Here is a 17,031-nt window from a genome sequence, read left to right as displayed (position 1 = left end):
GTCAAAACTTTTTCTAAAATTTTTCTACTGAAATTTTGTCCAATTGGATATATTTTGGACAAAACGTTTCGCGACTAAAACACGTTGTTTATAGGAATGAAAACACTGCTTATAGTAAGCCTATCAGAGAAACATCAGTTCTATGGATAAGACGTGGTCCGGAAGGGAACGTTCTCGAGGCTAGAATTGGTCAACGCGTTTTCCCACCCATTTAAAAAACACACGAGCATGCGCACTTGCATAAAAGTCGTACTTAGTATGTTATACAACTTTTCTTTCTTCATTCTGCCCGCATCACCTCGCCGGCGTTTTCCTCTAACACGTTTCACAAATCGTTACCAGATCAAGAACTGGAAATGAGTGGAGATCATTCCCACAACGATAGCCAGGTAAAATGTGTGAAATGTTGCCGTGTCATTGCGAGTGAGCTTCATTGCTAGGACATTAAACTCACTTGCTGGTTTATTTGCCTCCGTAGTAGCTATGCTAGTAACCTTATTGCCTAGTAAACTAACGTTATCTGGCTGGCTGTAGTAATTGCTAGCTAACGTTAGCAAGTTTGCTAGCTAGCTAGGTAACTTTGACAGTGAATATATTTGCAACATACGTGGCTGCAATAATTAGCTAATAGTTGTGCGATACTTTTAATCATGTGATCTGATTTTTGGATGTGAAATGTTTATGCCCATGGAATTACAAACTTTCTTGTTCGCAAGCTGAGGAACTATATGCTAGTTAGCTACCGGCGGTAGAGCTGTGTTGAAAGCCATTTTATTAGACCATTCCCTGACCAGGCATCAGCGGGGATGCTAACATTAGCTAGCTGTCGTTAGCCAGCAAGTTCAAAGTTATAGCTAGGTAACAAGCCATCATCAAGAGATGGCTAGCTAACCAATCTTTGTTTTATAATTTGCAGATAGACTCCGGCTCTCGGATCAATGGTAAGTTTAATGTGTCACAATGAAGTCTCACAGCAAGCAGTATTTTTTTTCGTTCAGATGTTGTGGTATATACAGTCTTAAAGTAGATAACGTTAGCTGTCTTTTAGCAATCATGTGTTAGCAAGGACAGAAATGGCGTCCAGAGACTAAGTCCTCTACCTCACTCACAAGCGCCTATTGTTCAAATCGGTGGCTCTTTTATAGCTTTTAAGCATTTAATCATTTAGATCTGATCACAGATTAATGCAGAATTAGAGATGTTTTATTGATATGTGTAATTAGATATAGTTGTTGTCTGGCATAAAACGCCACATTCCGGGTCTGAAAGTAAGGGTTTGGGGGTTGAGGACTTAGTCTCTGCGCCATTTTCTTTTTTCTGTCTAGCGGTCTGAGTCTGACTAGAAAACATAGCTGAAGTGCAGATGGCTGTGATATGGAGGCGAAACACGCAGGAACGTTTAGATCACATTTTATTCCCAGTGCTATACAAAGTAAATACGTAAACTTAAATTATTTTGGATACGGGTTATTTGTTTAAAAGTGAATTTGGTTTGGGGCAAACTAGTTTAGTCAAAATAGATTTGTGATATCCTTTGCCACTATTCCCCTCTTACAAAATTGAGACTATACATAACTGCTTTACTAACACGTTTTTTGCAATATTTGATATTACTCCATTAATTGTGAAGCTTTGTTATCATGGGTTTTCCCACATGGCTAACGTCACTACCTAAAACAAGTTAAAACCCAGCAGTGGTATCTAAGTAAATCCACTACATGCTTCACATGGACACTTATTGAGCATAGCCCTTTCTCTGTCAGTGTCAAGCACGACTTGGTACCTCTGTTAGAACCAAAAGTTGAACAACTTGAGAGTTAAGGGTTATCTTTTCATACAATGGGACTGATTTATTCGTTTTGTCTACAGCGATAATGGTGTGTGTGAGGTCCTGTAGTAGTTAAAGCCTGTCAAAGACCTGCTCTGATATGTTAGATTTAAGCTCTTCACACAGATTTATGTACCCATGTCCTATCATAAGATATCTGTAAACATCAGGCCAAGCTTCTCAAGGCTCTGCCACAGAGTGGTTTAACTAGTTGGTAAATATAATAAATTATTTAACCCCTTACAATAATGGAAATGGTCTCTGTTGATAGGGATGCATTTAACTTGAACTTTTTATTATGGTATGAAAACTGTGCTGTTCTGTGGTGGCAATGGAAAGGCAACTATTGGGATACAATGTATTAGCCCAGAAATGGGGATGACCTGAAACTGCTGAGGCCGAACCGTAAAGTGGTGTGACTTTTATTGTGAATGTTCTTTGCCTCGTTTTAACAATCTTAGAACAACTCTGGATACTTTCAATACTAAAACAATACTCATGAGAAATGTACAAGGGTTTGTAAGATCAGACAAAAAATTTAAATGATTTCAGGGAGAGGATTTTCTGGTTTCTCCCAGTGGCCACACACCTCAAGTTGGCAATCAGTTCAATGTAGTTTGGACTCGATGAGTCAACTAAGTTGATGTCTTTATTTTTTTTCCTCTTTGCGGTAATTTGAGCCAGCAGTGTTGTAGTTTGTTTAGGAATACAGTACTGTCACAATTACAGTTTACAGCGCTTAAAGCAGCCCGTAGTAGATGGCTGCCTCATTCTGTGGGCATCATCAAAGCTTGTGCTATTGCTAATATGTGATGCTGGGTTATGACAATGTATTTAATTGAGGCTTTCACATGGCAATTCAAAGGTGTACCATTTTTTGGCAGTGCATAGATTAATTAGTACATATTCTTACTGTAATTGCAATGTAGTAAACGGGCAACATAGTCAACAATTTTTTCATCAGTAATTGCTGCACATGCTGTTGTCAGACAAGATTGGGGCAGGTCAGTTTTTTCCTTTGGGGTCTGAACCGGTAGCTTGCTTTGGGCTCATAGAGCCTTTTGACTGAGTTCCTGATCTTTAAGCCTCACCTTTCAAAACATGCCTTGCATGGTGCTACATGAAAGTCATTTAAAGTATGGCGTTTCATCGACTGTCACCTCTTGTTTGGCCTGTCTTGTTTACAGTATGTCAGCTGAGGAGAGAAGATTGGCGTTCATTTAGCCAACTTGGTATCTGTAGGAGTGTGTTTGGACGAAAGCAGATGGACTAGGCCTGTTTGAACTTGCTCTCCGTTCTGTGTTGATTCAGTACCAGTGCAGATTACCTTACTGAGTGTGCACTAGGAGGCGCTGTTCTCCCTTGTAAGGCATGTTTTGGCTTTCTGTGGCACCACTTTACAATGTGTCTAAACAGCCACCCACTGTCATCCCAGTTGTTAGTCTGACTTGTTTTAACTTCTTTTCAAATGTGGTGCACGAAGGCCCAAATATTGCAATGTGCCTCCAGTTGATGGCCCTGTTTTGTGTGGGTCACTGAAGCATATTTACAACACCAGAAGTTATACATTCATCTAAATGCCACTTTGACTTGATTCTCCCAGATGTTATTGACTTATAAAAATATTAGGGTTTAGTTCACTTTCAATTACAGATTTTTTTGATCATGTAGACCAATGCTTAACCTCCTGAGACCTGGTGTCCACATATGTGGACATTTTAGGCTTCCTGCACCAAAGCTCAGGTCTTAGGAGGTTTAACTTAGTTTCTATTTCAGGTGTGGACAGTGCACTTTTGAGGCAAATGGCTCGAATTGTGCTTTTCTCATTAGTGCTGTGAGTAGATGAAGAGGGTAGTTGAGTCATGATGTACTATTTATTTTCCTGTTTTGGAATAGAAATACAAACTCAATAGCCCATGTCCCACTTGTGCCTCATATTTTCACAACTAACCATTCTGACAGTTGCGTCCTGCAGGCAGTATTAAAATTGAACTTGTGCTTCCTGAACTCGCAATCCCAAACTAAATAATCATCACTACAGTTCTTTCTGCGGGTTATTGTTAACTATAAGTATAAACTAATCACTACATTTACTGATTCATTCTTGTTAAATGTCTGTTGCTTTACCAAAGGTGGGCATTGTTTTGGCTTTGGTCAACTCTGTTTATTTTGCAGATACTCACAAGCATAAAGACAAATACAAGGATAAAGAACACAAACACAAGGACCACAAAAAGGACAAGGAGCGTGAGAAATCGAAATATGGAAACAGGTAGGACTCCTGTCTAAGCATCAGTGCACAGGCCGAGCTAGCATTCAGAGCCCAGTGGTTCGCTAGGGGAACCGTTTAGTCTGATATGCAGGGTGTGTATCAATGGTTGTGGGGTAAGACTGTTGCTCTACTATGTCCTTAAACAGACTAGCTATTTCACTTCCCTATTTGTATGTTTGGTCTGATCCTGACTATGTGAAATTCCAGTGACCATAAGGACTTTTCAGAGAAGAAACACAGAGAAAAGGAGAAGGAGAGAGTGAAGCACAAAGATGGCAGCACAGACCGACATAAGGACAAGCACAAGGACAAAGACAAGCGGAAGGAGGAGAACGTGAGGGCTAATTGTCCACCTGGGACATTTTTTGCTTTAATGTGTCAATTGGTTTGTCGGATTGGTGCTGTGTTATTTTCAATTAAACCTTCATTTGTAGCACGTAGCTCTGCCAGATATTCGTGTCTTAACACCTCCCTGTCATCATGCAGATCAAGCCGAAGAAAGAAAAAGAAAATGGCTTTGCCAGGTAGCTTTAGTTTGTAATGTACAATTCACCATCCAATTACCTGTTGTGTATTAGTTTGAAATGCTCAATGATTATGAATGTTTCTTTTCTATTGCCAGTCCTCCTCGCATCAAGTGTGAGCCGGACAATGATGACTTCTACCACTCCCCCAAATCCCTGAAGAGAGAGCGAGATGATGACGAGTCAGTACATCTGGCCTGACCTGTTGATTGGCCCAGTTCTTGTTTAGCTGTGTTACAGTTGTCAATGAAGTTTGTTGGCTGTGTTTGCCACGTTTAGACTAACCCCATCTGGGTTGTCCGCCGTGCTGTTTGGAAATGTTTGGTGATTGTTGGCTTCTCATGAACTCCCCAGCTGCCCTTCCATGTGTCTCCGGTGTAGAGAATAACAGAATTGTTGTTTAATCTCCGATTGCATTTAGGTCTCCTCTTACAAGGTGTTTTTATTTCAGAGCTGAAGTCAAGCCTAAAAAAATTAAGACTGAGAATGACCGGGTGGACAAGAAGGGAAAGAAGAGGAAACCGGGGGATGAGGTGAGTGGATGTCTGAGCAGTCCGCTCTGGTGTTCGCTCCTTTGAGGCAGTGGAGCCTCATGTGTTTCTTGTTTCATTTTGAAGGACATCAAGCCCAAAAAGACACAGAAAAACAAGAAGGGGGATGTCACTGAGGGAAAAAAGAAAGCAAAAAAGGAGCCTGAGGAGAAATGGAAATGGTGAGCGTCTTTACTTGTCATCCGGCCGTTGTAAAGGCAACCTGACCACTTTAACGTGGAGTTCTCATTATGCCGACTGTTAAAATGTCTGAGATGGGTTTGAACGTCAACCATTTCCTTCAGTCCTTATTTGTTGTACTCTGTTGGACTACAGGTGGGAAGAGGAAAGATACACAGATGGTTCCAAATGGAGGTTTCTGGAACATAAAGGGCCAGTCATGGCTGCACCATATGAACCTCTTCCCAGCAATGTCCGTTTTTCTTATGATGGTAAGATGAATACTCAATTGCTGCTGGTTTCACTGCACCGTTTGTGCTGCTTGGTGGGGTGCTGGGTTAGGCTGATTTAACACAACGCCATTAATCTCTTCAGGAAAGTCAATGAAGCTCAGCTTGGGAGCTGAGGAGGTGGCCACCTTTTTTGCGAAAATGCTGGACCATGAGTACACTACCAAGGAAATCTTCCAGAAGAACTTCTTCAATGACTGGAGAAAGGTAGGGAGTGGGTGTGTCACAATCTGAAGGTTTTTTAACACCCATAATTGTTTGCATTATAGGGACCTAAGGCTGCTATGGTGTGTAACCATTAGGGTGCAATTATGTTTTTTCTACCGTTTGTTGGCTTCGTATGATGCTGTCAGTTCTGTTATAATCAAAAGCTTTTCCTTGCAATGGAAGGCTATGAATTGCAATCTGCTTGGAATGCCTCACAACTACACTAAAGCAGGACCTGTCATCATTTGATTAGGATATTCCGCACAATGAAGATGAAACCTATTTGTGAGCAGGTGAGCCAGGTAATCTGTCTCACAATGTCTTCTCTAAAGTGTGCCTCTCCCTCGCTAGTTGAATTTAAATGACAAGGCTCCCTCGGGCCTTTGTTGCCGATCGTTTAGTTAGGCAATAACACCGCAAAGAATCTACTTGAAACATTTAATTCTTCATACCCCTTGTAGGGACTTATTAGCATGCTGCCATCTTATCGTTATACCCCTCTTTCATTGATTTAGACAGGTGAGTCAGGACACAGACGGACCCTTTTGTCTCAAACAAAAAGTGTTTAAAGACAAGATATCGACAGTACATTATTGGCGTGTTTCAAGGAGTGCAGCTTGTTTCCTTCCTACAGTGTACTGTAAGTAAATCCCCGGCTGCTGGACCCAAAAAATGTTGGGTCTTTGAACAAATAGCAAACAGACATGGCCATTTTGCCCGTTCTCTGCTTTAAATTACCTAAGTAGCATCCTGGATAATATTCCATTCAGTTAGATTATAGCTGCCATGTTCAAGGATGCGTCAATAAGAGAATTCATAACCTATAGCTGATTCGTATACCACAAACGTCCGGTGCGGTGTTTTGGCATTTCTGTACGTTTTCTGTATGTGTACTCTGGCAATAATTAAATAAAAATGGTGCTTAACTTTTGTATGATTGAATTTACATTTCTATGTATTATAATTAATGACTCTCCAAAATAAGTTTGATAATGAATGGAGAATGTACAATTACAGCAAGGATTCCCTTGTGCATTACATCATACAATTATACAATTATAAATATACAATTATCATACATTATACAATGTCCGCATATAAATGTAGGAAGGTAGGTAAGGCATTTAACTCTCAAAACTGCTTTAACAAATGCCGTTGTTAGTCTTTGTATAAGGTGTAATTTGTTTAAATTGGCTGTTTCTGAAGGTCTTTATGTGCCCAGACATAGTTTGCAGCTTCAAAAGTCCCCCATTCTTCTCGGCAGGGCTTCGAGTGAACCTTTGGTTCACCCGCAAATGGGCCCAGTGGGTTCAATATATACAAGCCACTCATTTTGGCAGCCAGCTCCTTTACTCTGCAAAACACAAAACAAACCGGTATGCTGTGTCATAATTAGAAGGGGGAAAATTTATTTCTAAATAATGTATTTTTATAATGGGCTATATTGCTGCTCAATTTAAGATCTTCTGACCTCACCTGCATCTACTTCAAGCCAAAATATCAAATTGGAAATGTTCGGCTGTGTGGAAGAGGGGTTACCGTGGTAACTGAGACAACAGCACTTGCATATGTCTGTCGCCACTTGCAAGCTGACTAGAATCTGACAGTTGCAGTTTAAACTTTGTGTACCAACATGCATATGAACAAAACCGAGGGAAAAAATGTAAAATGATGGTTGAGGTTCAGGTGCAAAGTATCTTGTGCTGGAAATTAATCTTTCAACGATCCACTCATGCAGTTTATAGGACTATACGCTGAATGCAGTAGCAACAGGGGCTCAATGACCTTAAGTGTTGTCACTTGACAGATTATCTGTGCAATTCTTGCATAGATAAAATACAATTCTTGTTTAATGTCTGGATTTTGTATCTCTTGCCCTGGCGGCTATGGTTTTGCCATGCTGGAGCGGCGTGGTTAAATCAAATCTGCAGAAACGCTTGAAAGAACAACTTTTCTGAAATATCTGGCAAACTTTAAGCTGGCCGATATCGATACATCCCTGGCCACGATCCATCATTAGTCTATCGTTGTCCCTTTTACAGGAGATGACCTCAGAGGAGCGAGCTAAGATCACCGACCTGAAGAAGTGCAACTTCAATGAAATGGCTGAATACTTTAAGGCTCAGTCTGAGGCCAGAAAGGCCATGACTAAAGAAGACAAACTGGTAAGCTGGGACAATGTTGTGCTGTTTCTTACCATTGGTTTGTATTAAAACATGCTCCGGCACTGGCCCTCCAGTGTAGCTCTACCTGAGGAAGTAAAGAATGGCAGTACCTGTTGTCCTATGGCAGGATCTTGAGGTCCCCCTTAATTAAGCTGTTTTGTCCCTGCTTCTTGTAGAAAATCAAAGCGGAGAACGAGCGTCTGCTGCAGGAGTATGGTTTCTGTATCATGGACAACCACAAGGAGCGCATTGCAAACTTCCGCATTGAGCCGCCTGGTCTGTTCCGTGGCCGAGGAGACCACCCCAAGATGGGCATGCTGAAGCGGCGCATCCGCCCTGAGGACATCATCATCAACTGCAGCAAGTAAGGGGGTCCTGGGTGCTGGCGGTCCTAAGGGGGTCCTGGGTGCTGGCGGTCCTAAGGGGGTCCTGGGTGCTGGCGGTCCTAAGGGGGTCCTGGGTGCTGGCGGTCGTAAGAACATGGGAGGGGCTTTCAAAGATTTCCCCCATCCCCTTTTCTCGATTGCTCTGAACCTGTGGTTGTCTGTGGAGACTTAATTATTACTCTCCCACAGGGACTCAAAGCACCCCAAGCCCCCCCCTGGTACAAAGTGGAAGGAGGTGCGTCACGACAACAAGGTTACCTGGTTGGTGTCATGGACGGAGAACATCCAGGGTTCCATAAAGTACATCATGCTCAACCCTAGCTCCAGAATCAAGGTAGGTTCTTGCTGTTCTCTAGAGTTCAGCTCGGATGTGGCGGGAAGATTGTTTGATCGGAATGTCCTAGGATATGTTAGTTAGCTGTCAATTCACTTTTCTCAATGTTTATTACTGTATTGATGGATAGCACCTGTTGGTTGTCTTAGCCTTGGTCACTAACATTCTATAGACGCTGTAGCACTATTGATGACCAGAAGTTGAACTGGGGCTAATTACACATTTGTCGAAATTGAGCTATAGGGGCTTGGAAATACAACAACATTGCTAAAGTAGGTTAACTGTTGAAAACCACAGTGCCATCATATTATCAAATATAGTATAGTATAGTATACTATATAGAAAATGATTAGTGAGGCTAATGTTTGCTAGCTCTAATTTGGTGGACTTTTAATTTGGTGGATACATTTTGACATCAAGAGTTTGGTAAACGGTTTCGCCTTAATTGCTTTCTAGGTGGTATCATATTTTCAAGCCTTAGTAATGTACTTTAGGCAATTTTCATCTGCTCCTATTGAGGAAGAGTTGAGTAGAATTCTCAGTTGATCAGCCTCAAAAGGAATGTTCAAAACAGGGTGGTGACGTAATGTGTAATCTATGAACATCTTCAGGGAGAGAAGGACTGGCAGAAATATGAGACTGCACGGAATCTGAAGAAGTGTGTGGAGCGACTGAGGCACCAGTACCGTGAAGACTGGAAGTCCAAAGAGATGAAGATCCGACAAAGAGCGGTGGCGCTCTACTTCATTGACAAGGTAAGGCTGTTGCTTTTCTCGCATGCATGCACGTTCCAAGTGCAGATCTAACATGTTTCCTGTTGCATTGTGGCCCAGCTGGCTCTGAGAGCAGGTAACGAGAAGGAGGAAGGAGAGTCGGCAGACACCGTGGGCTGTTGCTCCCTGAGGGTGGAACACATCAACCTGCATGCTGAGAAAGATGGCCAAGAGTTTGTGGTGGAGTTTGACTTCCTTGGTAAAGACTCCATCCGTTACTACAACAAAGTCCCTGTGGAGAAAAGGGTACGGGCTTCAATCTACATTTGGTTATTCAAATATGTCCTTTCATTAACTGACCTGCAGGGGTTTCTAAGTTATGCTTGATTTCTGCTAGTCTAATTTGTGAATTCTCTGTCCTCGTCTTCAGGTGTTCAAAAACCTGCAGCTGTTTATGGAGAACAAGCAGCCGGAAGATGACCTTTTTGACCGGCTCAATGTGAGAACTAAACAGGATGCCTTTTTATGAAGTGCGGAACAACTGTACTCAATTTGTGGATTGTACTGTTAGTCAGTGTGGCTCGTCTTTGAAAATGAAGACACTTGAATTGGATATTTTTAATTCTGCCCCTCTTGCCATCAGTCACATTTTCTCATGGTGGCATTCTCTCCATCCTCCCATCTTTCCAGACCTCCATTCTGAACAAACACCTCCAGGAGCTGATGGACGGCCTGACGGCGAAAGTGTTCCGTACCTACAACGCCTCCATCACCCTGCAGCAACAGCTGAAGGAGCTCACCAACCGTAAGTCGTCATGGTCTGAATGCATAACCTCCCCAAAATACATTGGCCAACTGGTAGGAATTGGTGATCATCAAGATTGTGTATTGGCCTCCATGTTGTGATCTTGACATTAGGGTAGATAAGTTCTCTTCAGTTCTGTTTCTTCAAGAAATCACACTTTGCTGTAGTACTGTAAAACTAATGGTTTGTTACTATTACTTATTGCGTTCTGTAGATTTTTACTAACCATACATGTAATGTTACGCTTCTCCTCACTCAATCATCCTAAGGAACTGCTATTCTCAGCATAAAATGGCATAACTTAATTACCATAATGTTTTTCACTGTATCATTTAACTCAAAGTATAACAACCACAATTTGTAAATGTTTAGCCTGAGGTTCTGTAATATTTTACTAGATGCTTTGTTCTGAAATTCCTGCTTTATACCTCATCCACCAATCTGCCCCAGTCTCCACTCATATTTATTATGAATAAATCTATTAAATGACTAAGTCTATAAGCTATTCTTCCGTTCTAAGATTTGGCAGTATGTGTAGAGCCTTGGTCCTGTGGTAACACCTGGGTCAATGTACACTATCATTCAAAGGTTCTGTGTCCTCAGATTTCCTGTTTTCCATGAAAAGGTACATAAAATAAGTTGGACTAGGAAATATAGTCACTGGCAAGATTTTAAATAGTAGTTCTTTCATAATTTGGAGTTGTACTTTGGGTCATTGTCCTGTTCTAAGAGGAAATTGTCTCCAATCAAGTGCCTTCGACAAGGTATGGTCTGGTGTTGCAAAATTTAGTGATAGCCTTCCTTTAAGATCCCTTTTACAGTGTACAAATCTCCCACTTTACTGGCACCAAAGCACCCCCAGACCATCACTTTGCCTCCACCATGCATGACAGATGGTGTCAAGCACTCCTCCAGCATCTTGTCATTTGGTCTACGTCTGACAAATGTTCTTTGTCCATGTAATCTGAACACCTCCAACTTAAATACGTCTGTCCCTAACACTTCAATCTTCCTCTGTCCAGTGTATGTGTGCTTTAACACAATCCTTTTTATTGGCCAGTCTGAGATGGCTCTGACTAGAAGGCCAGCATCCCGGAGTCCTGTGAGGAAGTGTCTGTTTCTCCGACTGCACACTAATATCTTTGTCCTCTCTGTTGTGCACCAGGGCCTCACACTCCTCTTTCTATTCTGATTAGAGAGAGTTGGGTGCAAGACTGACCACCCAGAAAACATTGGAACAAATTACATGAACAAGACAACCATGCATTTCTGAAAATGTATCTTTGTAATATTTTGTAATTTATAAATGGTGCAGTATTTTTCTAAAATGCACATTATTTATCCTTGCTTGCTAGACAGGCTTTCATACCAGTTAAGTTAGCAAGCAAATTGAGAACTCGAGTCACAAATAAAACCATCTGTGCAGAGTGGCCTCTGGACAGGCTGGCTGGCTAGGTTTGTTTATACCTACCTATGTGGCTAGCTTCAATATCTATCTACACATTCACACCAGTCAATATTTGCATGTAAAGTAGTTAGATGGTTGTGAAGTTGCTTAAAGATTCAATCTGAGATTTTAACAAATCCTTTTGGGCTGGATGTGATATTGTTTTGTAATATCACTATCATACCTCCATCATAAAATTCCAAGTTGGAAAGTTAGTGGTTTTGATGACATGGGACAAATATCAGCACACAAAATGTACCCTGTCTTTGGGAGCCGGTCCTGGCTTGACAGCACCACCTTCACAATCGGTGACGCAAAATCCTGGAATGCATTTTAAAGTTTCACTCTTTTACTTGTCATAATCACTGTTCAACTCACTTTAACCTTGTAGAGAACTCATTTCCTGCTGATAGCTGTGTGCATCAGGTTGCTACAGCAACCAGCAATGCAAGTCTGCAAGCAGTGAGATTGAAAGGGAGACTTTATGGTGAAATATGTTCTACCCCCTTGGTAGGACCTAGGCTTTCACCAAATACGTTAATGTTACGTCGCTAAAAATGCTGCGCTAGCATAGCTTGGTCAACAGTTGGAGTGGAAAACTAGTGCGGTTTCACCTGATTTAAATGGACAATATGGTCTGTAAAATTTACAAGAACAGGTCCTGGAATCAAACACCTATGATTCTCCTGTCGTAATGTTGAGGAAAACGTTGTAGGTATATTATTTTGTAACTGTTAAGCTAACCACCGCAGTCATGGCAATGTCAACTCCCTCCCCCCTCATAGCTGATGAGAACCTTCCGGCCAAGATCCTATCGTACAACAGGGCCAACAGAGCTGTGGCCATCCTGTGTAACCATCAGAGGGCGGCGCCCAAGACTTTTGAGAAATCCATGCAGAACCTCCAGGCTAAAGTGAGTCATGGGGATATGGCTGGTCTGACCAATGAAAAACCTGCTGCTGGGGCAAAAGGGAAACCTCATACTGTATTGCTGTTTATTTTTATTTTTACATCTGGACATTACTCTCTTGATTCTTTAGAATCAAGAGATTCTAAGGAGCCAGTACTTGGCTCTAATATCTGTTTTTATAGCGCCAATAATCCAGCTGTACTTGGCCTTAGTTTCAAGATTGTTAACATGGAAAATGTATCCCCCAGATTGATGCAAAAAAAGACCAGCTGGCTGAGGCAAAGAGAGATTTAAAGGGTGCCAAGGCTGACCTCAAAGTACGGCGGGATGAAAAGTCCAAAAAGTAAGTTTGATTGAGGCATCGTCTAGTATATTGTTCCTCTGCCGGGGTATGAAGTAACAGATTCCTGTTTTTTCCTGCCCCAGAGCCCTGGAGTCCAAGAAAAAGGCAGTGGAGAGGGTAGAAGAGCAACTGATGAAGTTGGAGGTTCAGGCGACAGACCGTGAAGAGAACAAGCAGATCGCCCTGGGCACCTCCAAACTCAACTACCTGGACCCACGCATTTCGGTGGCCTGGTGAGATGCTACGCTAACATGCAAACACGTCTCCATGCCTGGCTTGTCCCAGCACACACTGTTGGTCTTCCATGAAATGTGATGCATGTGGCTGTCTCTGAGTTTAAGGGGTTTGGTGTTGAGTCCTATCTCCTGAAGTGTTGATCATTCAAATAGGTTTCCCCTCTACCTCTGTCGTCCTCCTAGGTGTAAGAAGTGGGGCATCCCTATCGAGAAGATCTACAACAAAACTCAGCGTGAAAAGTTTGCCTGGGCTATTGACATGGCGGATGAGGACTTTGAATTTTAAATCCTGTTTGCGGTTTTAATTATGCGATTTTTATTTCATTGGATACTTGTTTTTAGCTTAACCGATTACACCCAATGGCCAGCCTGACGAGGAAATGGGGAAAATGTGTGTGCACTCAACAAGCATGGTGAGGTAGGACAGATCAAGGATATAGGCCATTACAGATGAGCTGGGGGTGGGTGTTGTGGTGGGTGGGGGGTTTGCACAGTGTTCTCTGACGGTCCGGTCTGTCAGATTCAAGGGCTCGACTATACCCATGCCCAAAGGCCAAGCTGTAATCCCAATGATTGGATGAGAACCAGTTGATGCCCTTTTTGCCTTTTGGCTTGCTTCCTCTTCAGCCACACGCACGACCAGAAGATGTCTGAACTTTGAACTCTGTGATCCTCTAGCTACTGTATTCAACAAAAAAAAACGACTGCTTTGTGTATAATTTTATTTTTGTTCACTTGGTCTGTATTTTTAGCCCTCGTATTATTAATGGATTCTATATTTTAATAGAAGGAAACAAAGTTAAATCAAAAGAATTCCTTAAGTACACCCATGCGCCTTTGAGGAAATGGAATGTGAGCCCAAGTATGAGTTGTGGGGAGGGAAAGAACATGAGCTGTGTGTTTGGGTGAGTGTGATGTTTTAAACTGGACTATGTTGATTGTGTATCATGAGGATGCTTTGACAAGCTCGGGGGAAAATGCTACACCCAATGTCAATATTTACCTAAGCAGGCAGAATGTGAATAATTTTGTTTTACAGTATCTATCAGGGACTTATTTTCAATGTAAATGTGAACAAATCATTTTATTTTTCTCCCCAACATCCTCTGAATCTTTCTTCATAGCCCTGTCTCCATCTGGTTTTAACTTAATCACTTTTAATGATTGTTTCCAGAAGGTGAGAAGACTCCCTTGTCTGTTACTTGAAAAAAAACAATGCTATTTTAATGTATTTTAAGTTAGTTAATGGAACATGTTTTTTCTCAGAAGGGTGAGGGATATCCACTTTGCCAAAAAAAAAGTCCAATCTGTTACAATTGAGCTAAGCAGTTATTTTTTTAATTGTGTTAAAGATTGATGACAATTTTAACAGGAGTTTCAATGTGAATGACCCATTAATTTTATTCCACTGTAGTATATGAGGAAAGTTGTTTGTAGCGATAACTGTACTTTCCTGTTTTTCAACCTCTTCTGTCATAGCCTCCAATCATGTTTTAGGTTTATGCTCATTGTAGGTTGAAAATGAATAAAACCCCTCAACTCCATGCTGTACTTTCTTATTTTGGTTTATTAATAGGTCTTGCTCCAAAATGATGTTTGTTATTAGAAATGTTGTTCGTATGTTCATCTGGCTGAAGGTCACAGTTCAAAATGTATTTTATCTCTGTACTGTGGTGTTTTGTGAAGCTTCCTGGTTTCCTTAGAACCCAGAGGAATGAACTGTCTACATCGGCCCTGAGAACAGTGGGCCCCAGGAAGCACCACTACCTGTTGGTTTTGGATCAGTAGCTATAGGTGGGATTAGGCCAGTGCCCCCTAGGAGCCCCTCCTGATTATTAATTTTATAATAAAAATATTTGTATATTTAAGAACTGCACAGTGGTAGTCATATGTATTTTCTTTTTTTTTTTATGAAGGCCTACATATTTTGGCATGTTCAGCTGTGACTCTTCTCGATATTGGAGGTGGAAAACTAATGCCATCAGGGGCTATTGAGTGAGGATGGTACATCTGACCAATATGGCCCACTGTAATGTAAAAGGTGAATTGCTGAGGAAGAACTCAAGTAACACACAATCTGTGTTTTATTAGTGATGGCCAACCAAAGCTTTTTGAAACCATTTGAGATTCAGGTTGAAACACATTTCATTAATCAATGCTTTTAAACGCTGTACACTGATGTGATATCTGCTGGCCCGAAGTAAGTTACATTTTCGTATAGAAGTCATTTCCCAAGTTAAGTAAGGCTGCCTGTAATGATCAGGTGTGCTCATTGACAACGGGAATATGCTGAAGTGTGGATTTGCATCCCGTGTCTCTTTTGCCATTCTAGTTATTGTTTTTATTATGCATCTGTTTTGAATGACACGCAAGGGTCCTTGTATTTGCTAAGTAAAACCAATCAGTGGAACAGTAGGCTATTTTTAGCAGAAATGTTTTCTAAACCAATAGTATTTTATCTTATGCCACTGCTTGTTAACATAAGTCGCAGTCACTGCCTGCTACACATCCACTGAAATTACAAATGTTGTAAAATGTAGCCTACCTAAATTGTTTAAATGAGGTGTCCAGTAGAGATTGGTGTGTGAAAGCCAAATGGCATCTGAGAACTTTGGAAGCGTGCACATTTCGTGTGCTATTGCCTCTATGAAATGTGCATCCTCACGCTGTTTTGAATTAACAGTGAAAACCGAGCAGTGTGAAGGAGCTCCCATTAAAATTTTCCCATCATTGCTGTCGTCAACGATTTAAGCTATTCTAGCTAGGACCACTAAATGCTGTACTGTTCTGTAGCATTAGTGTAAGAAAAGGCCAAAATCAGCTCAGCAAGTTGCAATTCTGACGTTATTGCTCGGCCTTCTAAGAGCTCAAGGGATACGATCAATACTTTCAACCCATAGCATTATGTGTAAATCTGACAGCCGAATACAAATGATATGTTACAGTGCATTACTATGTGCTAACATCGCTAAGTGTTACTATGCAGTACCTGCAGCCCATTCAGGTTGCACAGGCAGTCCAGCTCCTCCAGGATGGCACATCCATACGTGCTGTTGCAAGGTTTGCTGCGTCTCCCAGTACAGTCTCGAGCATGGCGGAGATACCATGAGACGGGACGTTACACAAGGAGAGCTGAACCGGGCCGGTATCTGCTCCTTTGTGCGATGAGGAACAGGAGGAGCACTGCCAGAACCCTACAAAATTATCACCAGTGGGCTACAGGTGTGCATGTTTCTGACCAAACTGTCAGAAACAGACTCTATGAGGGTGGCATGAGGGCCTGATGTCCTCTAGTGGGACCTGTGCTCACAGCAAGTCATCCAGACCTCCACGTGCTGGCCAACAGTACCCTGACATCTGTTAGGTACCGGGATGAAATCTTTAGACCCATCATCAGACCTCTTGGTGCAGTGGGCCCAGGGTTCTCCTTGGTGCAGGACAATGCCCGGTCTCATGTGGCCAGAGTGTGTAGACAGTTACTGGATGACGAAGGTTCCCCAGACCTGAATCCAATTGAGAACCTCTGGGACGTTATTTATCGTGGCATCCGACACTGCTTAGTAGCGCCACAGACTGTCCAGGAACTCACTGATACCCTGATCCAGGTCTGGGAGGAGGTCCCCCAGGACACCATCCGCCGTCTCATCAGGAGCATGCATGTTGGGAGTGCATACAGGCACGTGGGGGCCATACACACTATTGAGTCACATTATGACTTGCCATGATGAAATTCATGCAAGTTGAAACAGCCTGTGATTTCAATTGTTTAATTTGATTTTCGGTGTGTGTGAATCCAGCCCTCAATCGGTTGGTGAATTTGGTTTCCACTGACCTTTGTTACGTCATTTTGTTCGTCATTTT

The 17,031-nt window shown here is 41.9% G+C and overlaps 1 protein-coding gene across 2 annotated transcripts; it reads left to right on the top strand.

Annotated features, from left to right (window-relative positions):
- Positions 1-245: 245 nt before the first annotated feature.
- Positions 246-14,714, top strand: top1l (DNA topoisomerase I, like). Of its 2 annotated transcripts, none has more exons than XM_010881905.3 (21): positions 246-389; positions 917-941; positions 4,004-4,100; positions 4,308-4,434; positions 4,587-4,617; positions 4,716-4,806; positions 5,076-5,157; positions 5,242-5,336; positions 5,491-5,606; positions 5,710-5,831; positions 7,874-7,996; positions 8,173-8,360; positions 8,572-8,716; positions 9,328-9,471; positions 9,550-9,735; positions 9,860-9,928; positions 10,120-10,234; positions 12,467-12,594; positions 12,840-12,934; positions 13,018-13,167; positions 13,354-14,714. In XM_010881905.3, the coding sequence occupies exons 1-21, from the start codon at positions 357-359 to the stop codon at positions 13,454-13,456; spliced, it is 2,265 nt and encodes a 754-aa protein (XP_010880207.1). In that variant the 5' UTR covers positions 246-356; the 3' UTR covers positions 13,457-14,714. The 2 variants fall into 2 exon arrangements, with proteins under 2 accessions (XP_010880207.1, XP_010880206.1); XM_010881904.3 differs by having other exon boundaries at positions 247-389; positions 4,587-4,624; positions 4,723-4,806.
- Positions 14,715-17,031: the final 2,317 nt, after the last annotated feature.

This window comes from Esox lucius, chromosome 17 (genome assembly GCF_011004845.1).
Source record: "Esox lucius isolate fEsoLuc1 chromosome 17, fEsoLuc1.pri, whole genome shotgun sequence".
NCBI classification, from domain to species: domain Eukaryota; kingdom Metazoa; phylum Chordata; class Actinopteri; order Esociformes; family Esocidae; genus Esox; species Esox lucius.
This window is presented reverse-complemented; position numbering and strand designations above follow the sequence as displayed.

Coding starts and splice junctions, on each gene's coding strand:
- top1l (XM_010881905.3), top strand. CDS start 357: ATGAGTGGAGATCATTCCCACAACGATAGCCAG. Junction 390..916: donor ATTCCCACAACGATAGCCAG/GTAAAATGTGTG, acceptor TATAATTTGCAG/ATAGACTCCGGCTCTCGGAT. Junction 9,736..9,859: donor AAGTCCCTGTGGAGAAAAGG/GTACGGGCTTCA, acceptor CCTCGTCTTCAG/GTGTTCAAAAACCTGCAGCT.